Source organism: Rhyacophila brunnea, unplaced genomic scaffold (genome assembly GCF_057557595.1).
Source record: "Rhyacophila brunnea isolate RB1 unplaced genomic scaffold, BYU_Rbru_1.0 scaffold_13, whole genome shotgun sequence".
Taxonomy (NCBI): Eukaryota; Metazoa; Arthropoda; class Insecta; order Trichoptera; family Rhyacophilidae; genus Rhyacophila; species Rhyacophila brunnea.
The window spans coordinates 25,864,511-25,883,695 of NW_028232785.1; the positions used below are offsets into that span (position 1 = coordinate 25,864,511).

General features: G+C 34.0%; 2 protein-coding genes across 2 annotated transcripts; both read left to right on the forward strand.

Annotated features, from left to right (window-relative positions):
* The first annotated feature begins 694 nt into the window (after window positions 1-694).
* On the forward strand, window positions 695-1,720 carry LOC147077073 (uncharacterized). The gene is made up of 2 exons (XM_085940986.1): window positions 695-777; window positions 916-1,720. The coding sequence occupies exons 1-2, from the start codon at window positions 695-697 to the stop codon at window positions 1,718-1,720; spliced, it is 888 nt and encodes a 295-aa protein (XP_085797112.1).
* Window positions 1,721-10,427: 8,707 nt separating this feature from the next.
* LOC147077074 (uncharacterized) lies at window positions 10,428-17,498 on the forward strand. Its single transcript, XM_085940987.1, has 3 exons — window positions 10,428-10,538; window positions 16,608-17,226; window positions 17,311-17,498. The coding sequence occupies exons 1-3, from the start codon at window positions 10,428-10,430 to the stop codon at window positions 17,496-17,498; spliced, it is 918 nt and encodes a 305-aa protein (XP_085797113.1).
* The last annotated feature ends 1,687 nt before the right edge of the window (window positions 17,499-19,185 follow it).

Consider the following 19,185-nt stretch of genomic DNA (forward strand, 5'->3'; position numbering starts at 1 on the left):
TATATATGTGCAAATGTGGCTATGCGCGCATTTACTTCCTGGCTACTGTATTGAGTGCGTTGTCCATGAATAATGTCATAGCTTATATACAATGTATTTAAGACTAGCGCTAGAGCAAAATTCATGTATTCTTTGGAAATTTTAGCGCTTTTTTTATACTAGTACAAATTTAGCTGTAGGCTTACGCGTCGGCATATAATGTCGTGGGTCCTAGGCTCAAATTCTGGGTCCACAAATACACACATTGTTTTTTAAATTTGTATTTGAGTCAAGTGTAGGGTCCTTATAGGTTGTAACATCCATTTCTTGTAAAAACAATCTGTTTATACGAACCTCTAGCCTGTGAAAGCCCATATGACTTTATTAGGATCGGACATGCTAAAAGAATCTATCTTAATAAAAATGTAGAGCGAACGACCTAATTCTGGAATCTGGTTCATATACTACTTCTTCTTCACCGACGATATAGAATGCTAGGGTTTATTTAAGACACAAAACTCTCGGTATAACTACTTACACTAAAGTATTGAGAACATTTTATATTTATTTTTTCACCGAATCGGGCTCATCAAACGAATTTTTTTTTCAGATTTCTACTCAGCGATGTGAAGCATCTTACATTCAAAGTCAAAATAATGAAATTCCACTGGCCATCGTGGTAAAAATCGATAATGTTGATAAACGAGAATATGCAATGAAAGGATTGGAAGACATGGTGGCTCAGTATTCAGAAATAACTATAGATGAACAAGACATAAAGACAGAATTGCAGACAATGTACGTTTTGCCGAAAGTTATTCGAATAAAGCTAAAAAAAACAACATATTTTCCACGTAATTTTGTTTGCAGTCATTGTTATGCAACATTTAAATCTTCAAATTTATTAAAAAAACATATCTTGTGTGTTCATTCGAGGGATAACCATCTCAAATCGAGCAAGAGAAAATATACTGGTGTAAAACCATTTCAATGCGATGTTTGTTTGAAAATATTCTCGTACCAAAGCTATCTAAAAATGCATAAAAGAACACATACTGGTGAAAAACCATACGAATGCGATGTGTGCTCATCCAAATTCTCGTTGTCTGGACACCTCAAACTGCATAAAAGATCACATACTGGTGAAAAACCATATACCTGTGATGTATGCTCATCTAAATTCTCAACGTCCACAAACCTCAAAAGGCATAAAAGAACTCATACTGGTGAAAAACCATATAAATGCGATGTTTGCTCATCTAAATTCTCGCAGTCTGGTGACCTCAAAACGCATAAAAGAATACATACTGGTGAAAATCAATGCGATATTTGTCTAAAAATGTTCTCGCGAAAGAGTTATCTAAACGTGCATAAAAGAACACATACTGGAGAAAAACCATATACCTGTGATGTATGCTCATATAAATTCTCGCAGTCTGATGCCCTCAAAATTCATAAAAGAACACATACTGGTGAAAAACCATATCAATGTGATGTTTGCTCTTCAAAATTCTCGCAGTCCAGACACCTTAGAATGCATAAAAGAACACATACAGATGAAAAACCATATCAATGTGATGTTTGCTCATCCAAATTCTTGCAGTCCAGACACCTTAGAATGCATAAAAAAACACATACAGATGAAAAACCATATCAATGTTATGTTTGCTCATCCAAATTCTTGCAGTCCGGACACCTCAAATTGCATAAAAGAACACATACTGGTGAAAAACCATCTTAATGCGATGTATGCTACAATTTTTGTCACGCGACACATGCTGATAAGCCATATAAATGTCAAAATTAATTGTTTGTATAAATACAGACAGTCTTATCAATTAAAAAAAACATAATGTGCTGAAGAAACACCATTGAAAATTTACTAAATGATTGCATGATGATAGAAACATACTAATACACTATGATTACAACACGGTGTGTGTTCAGGTTCACTCTATATCGTGGTTATTTTATATCGAGAGTTATTAAAGTGTTATAGATCAGTCTTTCCCATCCTTTTACACCTTTAGACCTTTAACCTGATCCGTGCCACGGACGAATTAACTCGCCAAAGCATGTATGTCACGTAGGCCACAAACGAATATATTCGCTGGCTCTTGTAAACGTCATAACTTCTGAATAAACACTCTGTGTATTTTTTCTATACACTATCATTTTAGTGTGAAAATATTCACGATAAACTTGATAAACATGTTGTGTCGCTAAGTTTTCACATATACTCGTATTTATCATTCCGTTCCTATTTTATATTTTTTAAAGGATTTATTTTATTCCGACAATAGCTGGCCTACAAGTGTCCACCTAGTAAAAATTGGCTGGCAGTGATAAAGTTAAAAATACGAGTAATATATTATAATATTTATTATTTCGAAGAGAAACTTCTGCCGAATCTGAAATGCATCTTCCTAGAATAGTTGTTAACCAGGCTTCGGTGTTGTTTTGGAGGGAGGAAGTGCTGAATTGACATCTATTCGGTTTGCCATTTCGTTTTTTTAATTGCATGGCTAAAAAATCGTCTCATATAAATGTATTGTCGAAAACACGAAAGATAATTTAGTGTATTTGTAATTTTCAATGCTGTATTTTATATCTTGATACCAAAGTGGCATCAAAATATTACTCGATTAGGTTTCTTTATTTTTTAGTATAAATTGTGTATGGGTTGACATCTTCCATAGACGGATTCATTGGAATTTTTGGTATTATACCTATGCAGCTTAACCCATTCGCTGTTGACCGTTAAATTAAAATTTATTTACCACATTTAAATACCATGCTATTCATATCTAATGGCCACCTGATGTACAACGCACCACTTGCGTTGGTCGCAGCGAATGAAGGGCAACTGTTTGCGGACCTAGAATATTTCTACGGACCGGCGGTTTAAGAAACACTATTCCAGATAATAATATTATAGTTTTAACTGTACAACTTTTTAATATATTTACGACGCTGTGCATACATTTTGAAACTAATTAGTGATTGCTTAATTCTACTTAAGATAAGATAAAGTGCGTAATCCTCACAAATCAAATTTTACAAGAGGGACAAAAACGTTTTTGTCATGGTTAAAATACAAAATACACATAACCATGAAGTACATGATAATTAATAATTTCGGTTTTTATTATTGAGTAAAAAAGTTGTTATCGTTTTTCCCTCGTCACTTCGTTCATTTTTAAAATGCTAGCTCAATTTAGTATATTGATCGGAAATTGCAGCCTACTGTCCAAAAGGTCTTGTCGCGCTGCAGTCGCGTTTTGCAACACTGCATTTTGTCTTACCTGTCATGGCAGCAACGCGCGTTAGGGGCTTGTTTAAATAATGTATGTGCACGCCAAGATGGGAGTCTTTTTCTTCTTCGCAGTCAACCAAAGGTTTACCTATAATAATTCTAAAATCACTCACATGTTTTAGACATATTTTTATTATTACTTAAATTGATAGATCCGTACACCACGGGAGTGTAAAATGACATGAATAATTTGGTCGCATTCCTCATTTGAAAACAGAAGCTAATTAGCTGAACTGGAGGGGATTGTTAGTTCACAGTTTTGACACGTAGACACGTAGGTCTTGCTCGACATTACATCTTGTATTTTAGTCATGTACAACGTTGTTATGCAATTATTATGAAAAAACTGAGGGTTACGCCCTTTTTCCTTTCTAGAGTCGTTATGTATTTGTTTTTTTTTGTAGTACTTTCATAATACAGCTATAAATAAATATCTGTATAAATCTAATTAATGTTCGTACCTACCTGTATCAATTAATATTTGTCGTAAATTGGTGATGTTTAACTATATTATTACTTTCGAGTGTCTTTAAGTGAATACGTGTATTAAATAAGGCTCAAAGTACCAAAAAGTAGTATTGCCTGTAGTAACAAAATACTGAATCATTGCAGTAAAATTTCATGAAGCAGACCTTTTGAAAAATATAGTTTTACAGTGTGAAGCAATCACGGCAGCTTCTATAATTTTAGGTATTAAGAACAAACAAATGTCAACACACCATCGTCAGCTATTTTATATTGAATGCCGTTGACCACTGCTGTGCTACTTACACCATTATAAATAAAACACGCCAACGGACTTACAACGTCGACAGGTTTAATTATTTTGCTGTATTTTTTTGACTTGCTTGAGGCACTTAGACTATAGTTGAAGTTATAGGCGTTGGTATGTAGAACATTTTTCTATAAAAATGTCAGTTTTTATTTTTTTGGTACTTAGCGCCTTAATTGATACACGTATTCAAGTAGTCTAGACTTCTACCTTATCTTAATCACAATAATATAATGTACAGGTTTATATTTTGCAATGTTATGATGGAGTTCTATTAAATATTAATAAAAATAGCAATTATGTATTTGGTTTGTATTCATTTTTAATCACATATTTTTTTATCTTTTTAGTACTATAATTCGGTGACAATTATAATATAAGGTTGTAGCCAAGCCCTCCGCATGAGCCAATTTTAGTGAGTAATGTTATACCTAGTGCATAGCCAACACGCCAGTGTTGCCATAATATAATTTATAAAAATATCGCTTGTAAAATTATAACATTGGTATAAATATTCGATATCTCGCAACACTACGACACGCATACTGTCACACATATTTTTGAATAACCCAAGAAAGGGTAACGGAGGAAGCGTGAAGGGGGCGAGGCAAGTGCGTGAAAAAGTTCGTGTTTTGAAGGACAAATACATGCAATAGCTCTATCTATATTTTTCTATAATCTAAGGATGTAAAATAATAAAATATGTCGAACAGCATCATCAGCTGCCATCGATACTGCTGGATGAAGGATTTCCCTCTTTACGGACCCTAGTATTCGCTGCCACGTACACCCAGCGAGCTTTAGTTCATCCCTATGGGCGTTAAGTGGCCCTCAGATACCACTGCATGACGGATTTTTTCCTGCGATTCTGTACATACACACGGTCATTTCATCTGCCGGCTGGAGAGTGGGTCGATTGTTTGGGCCCCGCATCAGTTGAAATATGACCTTATGGTGGAGCGAGTTCAAAATAAATTTTTGAGACTCCTTTATTTAAGGTTATATGGATACTATCCGTGGCTTTATCCATTAGCCATTCTTAGTAATATTGACTTGTGTGCCCCTGATAACTATCTTAGAAATTGGGAGCATCAGTTGTTTGGTCTCCCGAGGAGCAGAACTAACCTGCCATTGGTGATGCCAATTGGGAGGGCAAACCCTCTGTTCAACCAATTCGCTTCGGATGTTGATATATTCCTTCTACGTGAGGATGAGATGGGTGGACGTTATTTTATAAATTCTTAAAATAAGGTCTGCTAAACTCATCCGGGGTACTTCCTTGTACCTATATATTTTTTTTGTATTTACACATTTATACTGTAGAAAAACTTAATACTGATCTATCTCTTTTGTTATGTACCTAATATCGTTTTAATAATATTTCTTTGTTTCTAAATAACATGTTGTGAACTCTTAAACTTATAATTTGTAATGTCCACAATATGTAAAATAAATGAATTGAATGAATTGAATCTGCTTGGCGAACTTTATCACATCTGCTTCCTTACCCATTAGTTTTTTCTGATCTTTAAGCGTAATGCCCAATATGATTATTTTATGCTACGTTGCTCTACTAAAAAAATATTGATCAAGACGGATTTCGATCGCTTCAATGGGCTAATGTCAACTGATACAATACAACAACTTTCACAGTAAAATTATTTATTGAAGATATGAAAAACAATGGATTTCAAATAAATTCTGTTTTTTAAATCTAAATCGTCCAATAGTTGTAATCGTATTTAGGAAAAGACTGCTTAAAATTTATAGGAAATAAAATTAGTAAAAACGAATTACAATGCATTTAATAATTATGATTTGGACCAATAATTATGGTAGTAGCTCTAACCCCAGACAAATTTCTAACCTACTCCATTGAATGATTGTAGTGCATCCAGGCATGACATAAAAAATTCAGTTAGGTACCTCCAGACTTTAAATGTTAATTAATAAAATGATTTTCTTAAAATAATACAATAATATGTAGAACAGCATCATCAGCTGGCGTCGATACTGCTGGATGAAGGATTTCCCTCTTCGGTCCCTACTATTCAATGCCACGTACATCCAGCGGGTTTTAAGAAGAATGATCATTTTCTTGGGTACCACAATATGATGGCATTTGGCCATTTCATCTGCTTACCAACCTTTATCACATCGCGTACTTATGCCTGCTTCCTTATCCATTAGTTTTTTTTCTGATCTTTACGCGTTATGCCCAACATGCATATTTCTATGTTACGTTGTGCTACTTAAAACAATAATCAGGACAGATTTCGATCGCTACAATAGGATAATGTTAACTGATACAATATTACAACTTTAAGAGTCAAATTATTTATTGAATATTAGAAAAACAATAGAATTCAGAGAAATTCTGTTTTGTAAATCTAAATCAATCAATAGGTGTAATCGTATTTAGATAAGTAGGTACTTAAACTGCTTAAAATTGATCAGGAATTAAAATTATTAGTTATAGCGAATTATAAGGCATTAAATAATTATTGGAAAATTCCTAACCTACTCCCTTGAATGATTGCAATGTACCCAGGCTGTTCTAAGTACTTCAGTTACCTCCAGATTCCAAATGTAAATTAATATAAGTAATGATTTTCATAATTTCACAAAACATCGCGGTGTCACATGATCGGTGTTCCAGTCCATTTCAAACGCTGGTTGTCTAAACCAGTGCTCCGAAACCTTTTCTCACCCATGGCTCACAAAAGGTCTTCCCAAAATTCCGCGGGATACCACACGTAAAACAATTTATACAACAAAACATGGACCCCAGGCCAGAATCTTCGGCGCCCCCCCGCCCTACTTATCGCTAAGGTTAAAGACAGTGTGATACTTTAAAATAGCGTTTTTCAAATGATGTTCGAAGTAAAATAAATCGTATTGATTCCATGTTTAGCGATGTTTTGTATTTATTAATTCATTCACTTGAACTACGGTTAGTTGTCGGTGAACAATAATCATTTGTCGAGTATTGACACAATAATGACGAATTGTATCCCACAATCGTATGTGTTAAAATATTAATGACAGTGAAGTAAAACAGCGCCGCAGGCTACTTTTTTTTCAATTAGTGCAAAATTGTAATTTGTGTTTATTTCATTTATCTGCTTGACCTGCCACGCCACCCCCCCTAAGCTTGGGCCCCCAGGGCACTAACATTACATTACATACCTACTTATTTGATAAATAATTAAATAAAAGAACACATGACGAAGAACCAAATGTACATTATTATTCCCATGTATTGGTATTATCAATAAATAGCTTGTTTCAATGATCATACAAGTTTTTCGCCTTACTTAGTTAGTTTGGTAGCCTTGTCAGAAATACAAGGATATTCTTTATTAACCGAAATCCATAAAATACCATAAGTTATATAGAATTTGGCATTGGTTGCAAAAGGGTTAGAATACAGTCGTATTGATTGTATGAAACTAATGATGACATTTCTTTTGAAGCAAAGTTAAATGTTTTTGAGACGGATCCAAAATTAATTGCTAGTTTTCATTGGTTTTCTGGTAGGTCCTTTGGTACATATTTTGTAGAGATCCTTGTCTCAAATCTTTCTAATTTATCAGATCACGTCAATATATTTTCATTTTGACCTTGCATTGTTTTATTAAGTTCATGCATGTGCTCAAATGTATTTATTACCAGCCATGTACCCAAATTTGGCTATTTAGTAAGTTATGTAAATAATATACAAAATTATTTGTGTTTTTTTTAAGCAATGTTCCGCGGCACATCTGTTGCGGAGCACTGGTCTTAACAAATGTTGTCATAGTGTTGCACAAGTCACTTTGGATAGATTCCTACCACAGAATAGATTAATAAATATTATTCATATAGGTTATACACCAATGCACTACATGTTGAAGCAGGGTTTTGAATCTGTGAGTGTCCTACGAAAATGAAACACGATAAAGACCTGCAATAGCGAACTTAAAGTACACCAATATTGAATGAGCGTCAGTACATAATCCAAGAGTATTTGTCAGAAAGAAGGACAAGATTAGAATGACGTATTCTTGACACGTGTTTAAATTTATCTCATATTATTCAACACGCGAGAACGGTTGCCTGTTCTCAACACCCGTTAGGTATTTTAGTGCCTATTAATTTTGTGCCTATTCCTATTACTATAAGTATTATAATTGTTTCCTACAATAAGTTAGCCGTCTAAACTGTCAAAACTCAAAACTGTCGAAATAGAACTAAAAATTAAGAGATCCTGATGGTAACCTTACCTATTATAACAATTAATCACTTTTACATAAATATGATAAACTACCTACCGCGATAGCCGCCTAGTATATAAGAGAATAGCTTCGCTAAACATTTTTGCAATTCCATTCTTTTGCGGTCTAAAAACAACCCAAAACCTAACAGTCTACAACCAGTAGGAATTTACATTATTTCTTTTATTAATCTTTTCCTGTAGAATTTCTTCCAAGTCCTCATCACTTGTGTTCTTTGCATGATTGTATTTCTTGATAATAATATGTAAGAGAAGAGATAAGAACTAGTGGATTTTAAGAGCAGGAACATTGAGTAGTTTTGACTCGTTTGAACAAGAAATAGTACAATATTATTATTATGTCCGCGATCGTCCAAAAATACCTTCGCGATCGACACACTGGCCATCCCTGCTATAGAACAATGACAGTTCATACATAGCCAACAACGGGAGGGACGGAAAAGTGGAACAGTCGTTGTGAATGTATTGGCTTTCTACTTGAGTCGGCAATTACTTGGTTCACTATGCTTGTGAACGACTCAATTATGAAATGAAATAACAATAATAATAATATGATAAAAGCCTTTAGGTAACAACTCTCAATCTAATCAAAACTAACGTCCATAGAAAGATCATCATCATTCTCTTGCTTTACATTTTTAGTAATTAAAAAATGGTCAACTGGAGTCATTGAATATTGCAAAGGCACGTCATTCAAAATTGGACTAACATCGATTTGTTTACGTTTTATATCCATTGTTCTGTTTATAAACGTACCTACAATTTGTCAGTGAGTAGAGCCGAGCCACTATTCATTGGCGTTTCAGTGATACACTAATTGAAAATAAAAGAAGATTTCTTCCAATATGTACAATGGTCATAATAATATTATTAAATAATAAACACGTAATGTTTTACATGATTTGAATAAAAATATTTTGAATACATATTACCAACAGCAGCTGCTATACATTTCGGTTAGGTAAAGCTTCTGGAAAGGATCAAATCAATGACATATTAAATGGACGACTCACTTCATAAATTAAATATAATAATAATTACATACATAAAGTCATTCACAGATGTATAGGTAGATGTCACGTGACCATTGACGTATCCGTTTCCATTATGCGATACAAGCTTCGAGAATTTATAGTAATATAACCTTTATTGTAATGGCGTATTAGTGTCATGACTCATTGCGTTAGAAACAGATTCTCGGTTACTTACGACTTCTCGGAGATTAGACGCAAGTGAGCGCAGCGAATCACAGGCGACTGACTGTCCAATGGTTCCTGTCATTCAATTGCATTGAATAAACATTCATCAATATCTTAAAATGGCATTTTATAAATAATACTAACACATGCAAAGTGATATCCCATCTTTCTTGGAGTGTTTAGTAGATTTTTTTACAATTTTTAACTAGGCACATTGGCATTTTGTAACACAATAATAACGGTGGAGTCGAAACCTGACAGTCAGATATTTTGTATGGGCAGACCCAGCGGTGTCGCCAGACCGCTTGCAAGCAGAATGTTCATTTGAGCGTAGGATACCGATATTAAAATATAAATTTCGCCATCCGGCAGACCCGACACAAAGTGAGTGTCATTTTATTTTCTAGATGCTTCGTCCATATTAATGTCATTGGATCAAATAAATTGAATAAATAATGAATCAAACACAATGTCGCCATTTGTAAAAATATGCTACTTTGGGTGACAAAATAAGCCAGATGACAAAATAAAATGCAAATAAAATAATTCAAATTTTTTTAAATTATACCAGGTAAGTAATTTAATCATAAGTTTATATCTTACATTAATTATTAGTGAATTATTAATAATGACATTTGTAATAGGTAGGTATCATAGTTTTTCGTGGCAGATAGACATTTTGCACGCTTGATACCAGTTTAAAAATGGTAGATATGTCAAGAAATAGTTGGCAACGCAGGACTAACAAGGTATACTCAATATTATTTTGTATTGTATAGCGGCAACACTTTTCTTTCACTAAACATTTCAATTCGTACGCGCATTTCACAATAACTGCGAGGTAGTGCCAAATATATTAATAAAATTACAATTTACGTACGCAAAATGGATATAAAACTAGAACCGAATAGAAGCAAATACGACGCTAATGAAGAATCGTGTCGCAATATAACAATCAAACAAGAGGATGCCGATGAAGCCATTTGCTTTTTTGAGGTTAGTTTTTCACAACGTGTTTATTGTATGACGTAATAATATTTTCTTGCAGATGACCCACAGAAGGGGCTTCAGTCAAATGCGGTATGATAATACACGTTTTCGCATGTTGATAATAAAACTGAAAGAGAATTTCATTTCCATAGTCCGTATAAGGATATCAAATGACTAGGTACCTATTGAGATGTCATGGTGAGTGTTTTTTATGTGTGCAAGCTGTGAAGTGAACATAAACAGTGAATACTAAATTATGTCGGTCATATTTATTTGTTTTTATTGAACTAAAAATACAATTTTTGATTGTGACAATTAGCTTTAAAAATTTAATTAAACTCTGCCTCTGCCAATTAAGCTAAAAATGAACCAACAATATGTGGAATAACATGTATTCGTAATCCAACGAAAACAAATAAGTATGACTGAAAATCTGTGCACTATTTTTTGTTTAATCGCCCATAGCACACTAAAACTATTTATTACCTATGGCTTGATTTCGGCAATGTTTAATTGATTTTTAAAAAACTAACCAAATTATCAGCAATTTGTATTCTTATAGTAGGTACGTTTACATTTGACACTAATATCGTCATATTTATGTATGACACCATTACATTATATTAAATTACATTATATTATATTTGTATCAGCTACTATCAGACACTCACCTGTCACTTATTCCAACTACTTATATACGCAAATGTAAACACCGCGTATACGACAAGGCCGAACTTGCAGCGATATATCACCGAGGGTGCGCTGCCGTCTACTTTTATGTCAAGCATCTGATATTCGTAGATTGACAGCTGGTGAAGTTGATAATATTTCGGAAACAGTATGCAATCAATTATTATCCATGATGAGTGATAAAAAGAAGTGGTTAAAGGCAGATATTGACGAATTAATTAAAAGTGCACTATTCGGAACGGCCCTCAAAAATCAACTTTTTTAAAACTAACTTCTATAAACACTAGATATATGGATAGCATGACATTTTAGCGTTTTATAAATATACTCAATACATAAGGAATAAACATCAATTTCACGTAGAAATATAGTTTCTCCAATTAGTGGAATCATCAAAGTGATTGATTTTTGAGTGCCGTTCCAAATAGTGCACTTTTATCGACTTCACATTAAAAAATAATTTAAGTGGGTAGGTAGGTATGTAAAACTAAAGATTTCAAAAACTATACCTAATTTATATATTTTTTTATTATTATATGTAGTAAGTATCTACCTATAATATTTTATATTGCCAAGATAACTCTCCTTGAGAACTGACAAAATACTTCCAAATTTCTTCTCGTACATCTTTTTCATCCAAGGAATAATTATTTATTAATCTCTTGCTGTTCTAGAGGTAATAGGTTATGTGTTGATTCCTCATTTCGCCATCTTCCATTTTCTATTTCACCTGTTTCGATATTCTCTTAATCCAAAAATATTGATAAGAGAATACAACTGACACAACGTTTTTGAGAAGTTTATGAAATAAGTGTCCGAATACGTTACAATACCATATGTAAACACCGCATACATATATTTATTCCAAATGTTGCTATTGAATAAAGTGTAGAGACTTTATTTTAACGAGAATTTTATGTCAGATACATGCAGGTGTTAGCAGTACCTAAGTGAAAATTTATGTCAGACACATAAAATAAGTATAACGGTATAAGTGTCAGATGGAAACGTACCATTAGTGAGCACTATTGATGTCGTTTCTTAACACCTTATTTCCACCCTTCGCTACTGCTATCTATAGAAACTGTTGTCTGAGATAGTTTCTTTGGTTCGGTTAATTTTTCTTTGGATTCTTATGTGCCTGGTTCATACAAAATATATGACAAACTAAAGATTATCCAAATCACTGACTACCTCATAGTTCTATCCAAACCAACCCGCTCCGCACAACACTCGGTCTTAATCGAGCGGTCACGAGGCTCTACGCTTAGATGTGAAACATCACCAGTTATTTACGCCTGCTAATATCTCAGGAGCAGATGCGAAAGACTGAGGTCGCCACGCGCTCAAGTGTTATTACATAGATTTTCTTATATGCGCCCATGACAGAAATGAATACGGAGAATTAACAAAAACAAATGATTTCAAATAACTTATATAAAATATATGTTATAAACATAGCTAAAACAATACGGACATACCAAACTATGTTAAGGCTATACCTCAGCTGAAGCATAGTCTAAAAAGATCGTGACTAGGCGATGCGCAGATTGTGCAAATGAGGCGAGCCGATCGAAATATACTTTTTCATACAATTTCAACATGCGTCCTTTTTATGTTATATGTGTTATTATATTTGTAATAATAATAGTATATTCATTGACATGTTTTCTTTTTCAAGTACTTGTAGATTTAAAAAATTATTCCTCCGACGCCATCATAAAACAAAATGTCGTGCAAACAGGTCGAATATCGATCTCCGAATGGAAACGCGGCCGAAATTTCGTTCCACATACAGTTGAAAATTATTTGTCGTTTCACTTATGTAGGCTCTTGAGAGAGTTTTACGTCCGTTATAAGAGGAGCAAATTTTTAAAATGCGTTATTGTTGGCCGTGTCGCGACCTTTTTTCGAATATTCGGATTGTATCCTGTAGTTCTCCTCTACATGGACATGTTGAACGGGTTAAACTATTGCCGGCTCTAAAGATGGCGTTGGTTAAACTCAAAAGAGCTTGGCAGCGAATCCACTTACCCAGTCAAGAATTGACTGGTTATCTCCAATTGCCATTGGACATCAGGAAGGAACAAATATGTGTGTCTACACTTGGTGGAGGCATCCCTCTTTCGTTTCCAGGTCTTTGACGCAGCATCCAGCGTCATTTGACGTATTGTCCGAATCCAAATCACTCACGTATTACCCTAACCTTTCCTAAAATATATATTCAATTTTATGTATTTTTCTTCCAGGATCGCAATATAAACATGACCTATATATCGGCTGAAACTATGTCCCAGTCTGACAGTAACTATGCAAATATCTCTGAAGGTACAAAGCATTCATTGAAATATGATGATGCAGTTAGATCTTCTTATTCTCAACTCAGCTCAGAAAATCAGGTATCATTTATATTAATTCCTTATTTTTCAATGTTAAATTATATCTCTGTATTCAACCTCAATCGGCATAAGCCAATGTTAATGCGTAGGTAGGCACCTATCTAGCAGTGGCAAGAGATGGACGTAGGCTGTCAAGATTTGAAATTAATAGAGCACACTATACTTTGTCAGCCATACTTATTTATTTTCAATGAACCAAGAAGACAATTTACAGATGGTGCCGGCTAGTTGTTAAATTTCAATTAAACCCTGCCTAAACCAAACCTTAATAGTATATGTATGCTATGGGCTATACAACAAAAATTGTGCACACCCTTTCAGTCATTTTTCCCCGTTTAATTAAGAATATGATCGTATTGGCCAGTTTTTTTTAATTCATGAAGCACAACCCTACCATACCCCCTCTACATAGGGCAAACCATAATCGACAATAAAACAACGACCCATTTGATATCATATGTCGCTGTAAAGATCCGCCATAATACTAATCAATAAACTTTGTGGTCATACGTATTTGTTTTTATCAAAGTCTACAATTTACAGGTGGAATTGGTTAGTTGCCTCGTGCCTCGTTAGTTGCCTCGTAGTTAACCGTGCCTCAACCAAACGATAATAGTTTTAATATATTTTGGGCGATACGATAAAACTGTATACATCTTTTCATTTATACTTATTTGTTTTCATTGGATTAAGAACACATAGTTGATTCATTTTTTTAGACAAACCATAATCGATAAAAAAAAAATTATCTATAAAATACCTTAAATTACATATGGTTTAATAGCACTATGTTAGAGACGATAAATGACTATTGTTGACTATTATCTACCACGGCTAAGATTGGGCAGGGCTTAATTGAATTTAAAAACTAGCCAGCACCATCTGTAAATTGTCATTGTTTTGGGTGCACTATCTACGTCGAATCTTAACAGCCTACCTCCACCCTCCACCCTTCGCCACTACTATCTAATTTTTGACACTCGTATAACGTTTTAATCCAAAAACCGACGTTATGTACGCTTGTGCAGTCTCTTGCCGCCAGCTTTGATATTTATTCTAGATTCATTTTAGATTCTTATGTAATAATTTGTTTTAATGGTTGTTAGTAAAGGAAGAATATTATATTATATTCTCTAAACGCCCACGGTGGCCGCGCGGCATAAGCGTTGGACTACAAAGCCGTGGGTCCCAGGTTCGAATCCTGGGTCTGGCAAGTACAAAAATTGTTTTTCAATTTGTGTGTGTCAGGGTATGGACCTAATAGGTTGAGCAAGTGGCTGACATCCATTTCTCGTAAAAAACAAAAATCTGTCAATACAAACCTCCACTCTGTGGAGGCCCATATGATCCTATCAAGATCGGACATGGTCGAAAAAAAAAAAAAAAAAAATTATATTCTAGCATTGCAGTCACGATGAAATCACTTCGGAAGGGTGTTAGTCATTACTCCTGTCGCACATTGAAAATCGTCTCGACTGGGATAATAGTCATTAATCAAAACTGAGCGCAATATCAATCTTTCTTATGTGCCTATAGATAAGGTCTTGCGCTGTATGTCCTCGTGACTCCAGCTGTTTTTTTTTTTTCAAACTAAAATGACGCATTCCACCAATGTGCGGAGCTTCATTTGCCAACGTGTGTTCTGTGAATAATGACAGTTCCACATCGACGTTTTCGACATGTTGCAGACGGACGAGTTTAGACATTCGAGCCGGCTTAGTGTTATTTGAAAGTAACGATACCAACTCGTAAATGAGTTGCCAGTGCTATCTAATCTAACTCCATTCTACCTTCTAACTTACATACAATTACATTAATATTGGACGAACCATCTGGAAAAAAATGACTCTCACTTTTTTGTCGGGTCTGCCAAATGGCATAATCGGTTCTAACGCCATTACAATAAAGGTGATATTGCTACAAATTTCCGATGATTTTTATTGGGTCTGCCGAATGCTCAAATGAACATTGACACTAGAAAAACTGTTGTAAAGCCATTACAATAAAGGTGATTTTGCTATAAATTCCCGATGCCTGATATCGCATAATGGAAATTGCGTGACGTCTACCTATACATGTGCAAATGTCGCTATGCGCGCATTTACTTCCTTGCTACTGTATAGAGTGTGTTGTCCATTAATATTGTTATTGCTTATATACAATGTATTTAGAATAGAGCTAGAGCAATATTCATGTAGTCTTGGAAATTTTAGCGCTTTTTATTAAACTAGTACATATTTAGCTGTAGGCTTAAGCGACGGCATATAGTGTCGTGGGTCCCAAGTTCAAATTCTGGGTCCGCCAAATACACACATTTTTTTTCAATTTGTATTTGAGTCAAGTGTATGGTCTTAATAGGTCGTAACATCTATTTCTTGTAAAAACAATTCGTTTATACAAACCTCTAGCCTGTGAACGCCTATATGACTTTATCAGGATCGGACATTATAAAAAATCTATCTATATAAAAATGTAAACAGCGAACGACCTAATTCTGGAATCTGGTTCATGTACTACTTCTTTTTCACCGGCGATATAGAATGCTAGGAATTATTTAAGACATAAAACTCTCGGTATAACTACTTACTTTAAAGTTTTGAGAACATTTTTATTTATTTATTTACCGAATCGTGCTCATCAAACGTATTTTTTTTTTTAGATTTCTACTCAGCGATATGAAGCAACTTACATTGGAAGTCAAAATAATGAAATTCCACTGGCCATCGTGGTAAAAATCGATAATGTTGATAAAGGAGAATATCCAATGAAAGGAGTGAAAGACATGGTGGCTCAGTATTCAGAAATAACTATAGATGAACAAGACATAAAGACAGAATTGCAGACAATGTACGTTTTGCCAAAAGTTATTCGAATCAAGCTAAAGAAAACAACATATTTTCCACGTAATTTTGTTTGTAGTCATTGTTATGCAACATTTGGATCTTCAAATTCGTTAAAAAAACATATTTCGTGTGTTCATTTGAAGGTCAATCAAATTAAATCGCAGAAAAGAACACATAGTGGTGAAAAACCATATGAATGCGATGCTTGTTTCAAAATGTTCTCGAAAAAGGGTAATCTAATCGTGCACAAAAGAACACATACTGGAGAAAAACCATATGCCTGTGATATATGCTCATCTAAATTCTCGCAGTCTGATGACCTAAAAAATCATAAAAGAAAACATACAGGTGAAAAACCATATCAATGTGATGTTTGTTTCAAAATGTTCTCGCAAAAGGGTAATCTAATCGTGCATAAAATAACACATACTGGAGAAAAACCATATGCCTGTTATTTATGCTCATCTAAATTTTCGCGGTCCAGAGACCTCAAAATTCATAAAAGAACACATACTGGTGAAAAACCATATGAATGCGACGCTTGTTTCAAAATGTTCTCGCAAAAGGGTCATCTAATCGTGCATAAAAGAACACATACTGGAGAAAAACCGTATGCCTGTGATATATGCTCATCTAAATTCTCGCAGTCTGATGACCTCAAAAATCATAAAAGGAAACATACCGGTGAAAAACCATATCAATGTGATGTTTGCTCATCCAAATTCTCGCAGTCCACACACCTCAAAAGGCATAAAAGAACACATACTGGTGAAAAACTATATCTATGCGATGTTTGCCCATCTAAATTTTCGCAAGCCGGACATCTTAAAAGGCATAAAATAAAACATACTGGTGAAAAGCCATATCAATGCGATGTATGCTCATCTAAATTCTCGCACTCCGATACCCTCAAACTTCATAAAAGAACACATACTGGTGAAAAACCATATCAATGCAATATTTGCTCATCTAAATTTTCGCAGTCCAGTACCCTCAATCGTCATAAAAGAACACATACTGGTGAAAAACCATAATCATGCAATATTTCCTTATCAATATTCTTGCAGCCCGGAAACCTCCCAAAGCATAAAATAACGCATACTAGTGAAAAACGATATTAATGCTAACTATGTTTGCAAAATTTCGCGACCCGCTCTACTCTGAAGACCATTGCCGACTGAAGAGATGAAGGTTAAAATATAATTAAGAGATTAATAATCTGGAGATGGCGGTGCTGAAGACACATAAAATGACATATGCTAACGAAAAGCCACTTAAATGTCAAAATTGTTTGTATACATGCCAGACAGTCTTATCAATTAAAAAAGCATATTATGCTGAAGAAACTCCTGTGAAAATTTACTAAATGATGGCATGATGATAAAAACATACTAATGCACTATAATAATTATAATATGAGAATCAATCCTGTTATATTTTTATGTGTGTTCTTGTTCACTCTCTATCGTGGTTATTCTGTATCGATAGTCATTAGTGTTCAAAAATAGTTCTCTGTGCACGTGTGGATCTGTAAAAATATGAAAAATATATCGGGGACGCTAACACAGAGAATCCTCTGCTGAATCAGAAATGCATCTTGCTAGAATAATTTATCACCATGTCTTCGAAGTTGTTTTGGAGAGGCGAAGTGCTGCATTGACATCCATTCAGTTTTCTTAAAGGCATGGTCGAAAAAGTCGTTCCATAAAAATATATTGTCGAAATTGTGAAAGATAATTTCATACTTTTGTAATTAACGATGTTGTATTTTATATCTTGATACCAAAGTGGCATCAAAAGGCAACTCGATTAGGTTTCTTTATTTTTTACTATAAATTGCGTATGGACTGACATCTTCCATAGACGGATTATTTTTTTTTTGATGACGATTTGTTTGGAATTTTTGGTATTATACATATGGAGCTTACCCTGGAAGCAACTGTTGGCGGGCCGCTCTAAAATTTCTACGGATCGGGGGTTATAAACACTGTTCCAGACAATATTATTATAGTCCCATCTTTACAAATGTTTAATATTTTTATGAAACTGTACATACATCTTGAAACAAATTAGTGATTGCTTAAGGGGGGACATGCTCGTCGAAGGTCAAAATTGAGTTTTTATTGTATTTTCAAACCATGATCCTGGACACTCCTTAAACGTTATAGATAATCTATTTATATAATTTTGAAGCCTTATTATCCTTTATAGTTATTTTAAACATTAGCTGACTGCATAAAGTATTTTTGTTACATAAAATAGTATTCTTTTAAACCTCTCGCTCTAATGTTTTAGAATATAGTCATATTTCGGTACATAACTGTGCAGTGGTGTTAAGATTTTTTACATTTATTAATTTTTAAACGCATTTATAAAACCATTCGTATAATTTATTACGAGATAATTTTTGTAAAATATTCACGATGAAAAATTATATTGATAATCTCTGTGATCCCAAATTTGACAAGAATTAGGCATTTTATTATTCAAAAAATCGGCAAGATTAACACATTTGAAGATGATTCTAAAGATACTTATTATAAGCTATGTTTTTGACCATTCAAGTGTGATAAACATCTTATGAATAATGATTGCTTTATAATAATTATTGACCTAAGAATAAGGTAGTGTTTTTTTGAAATACGCCATTTCTTTTGTCATTCCCCAGTGGTTAAGCTACAACATACGGCCGTAGCCATAAATTGACAAACTATAATTAAA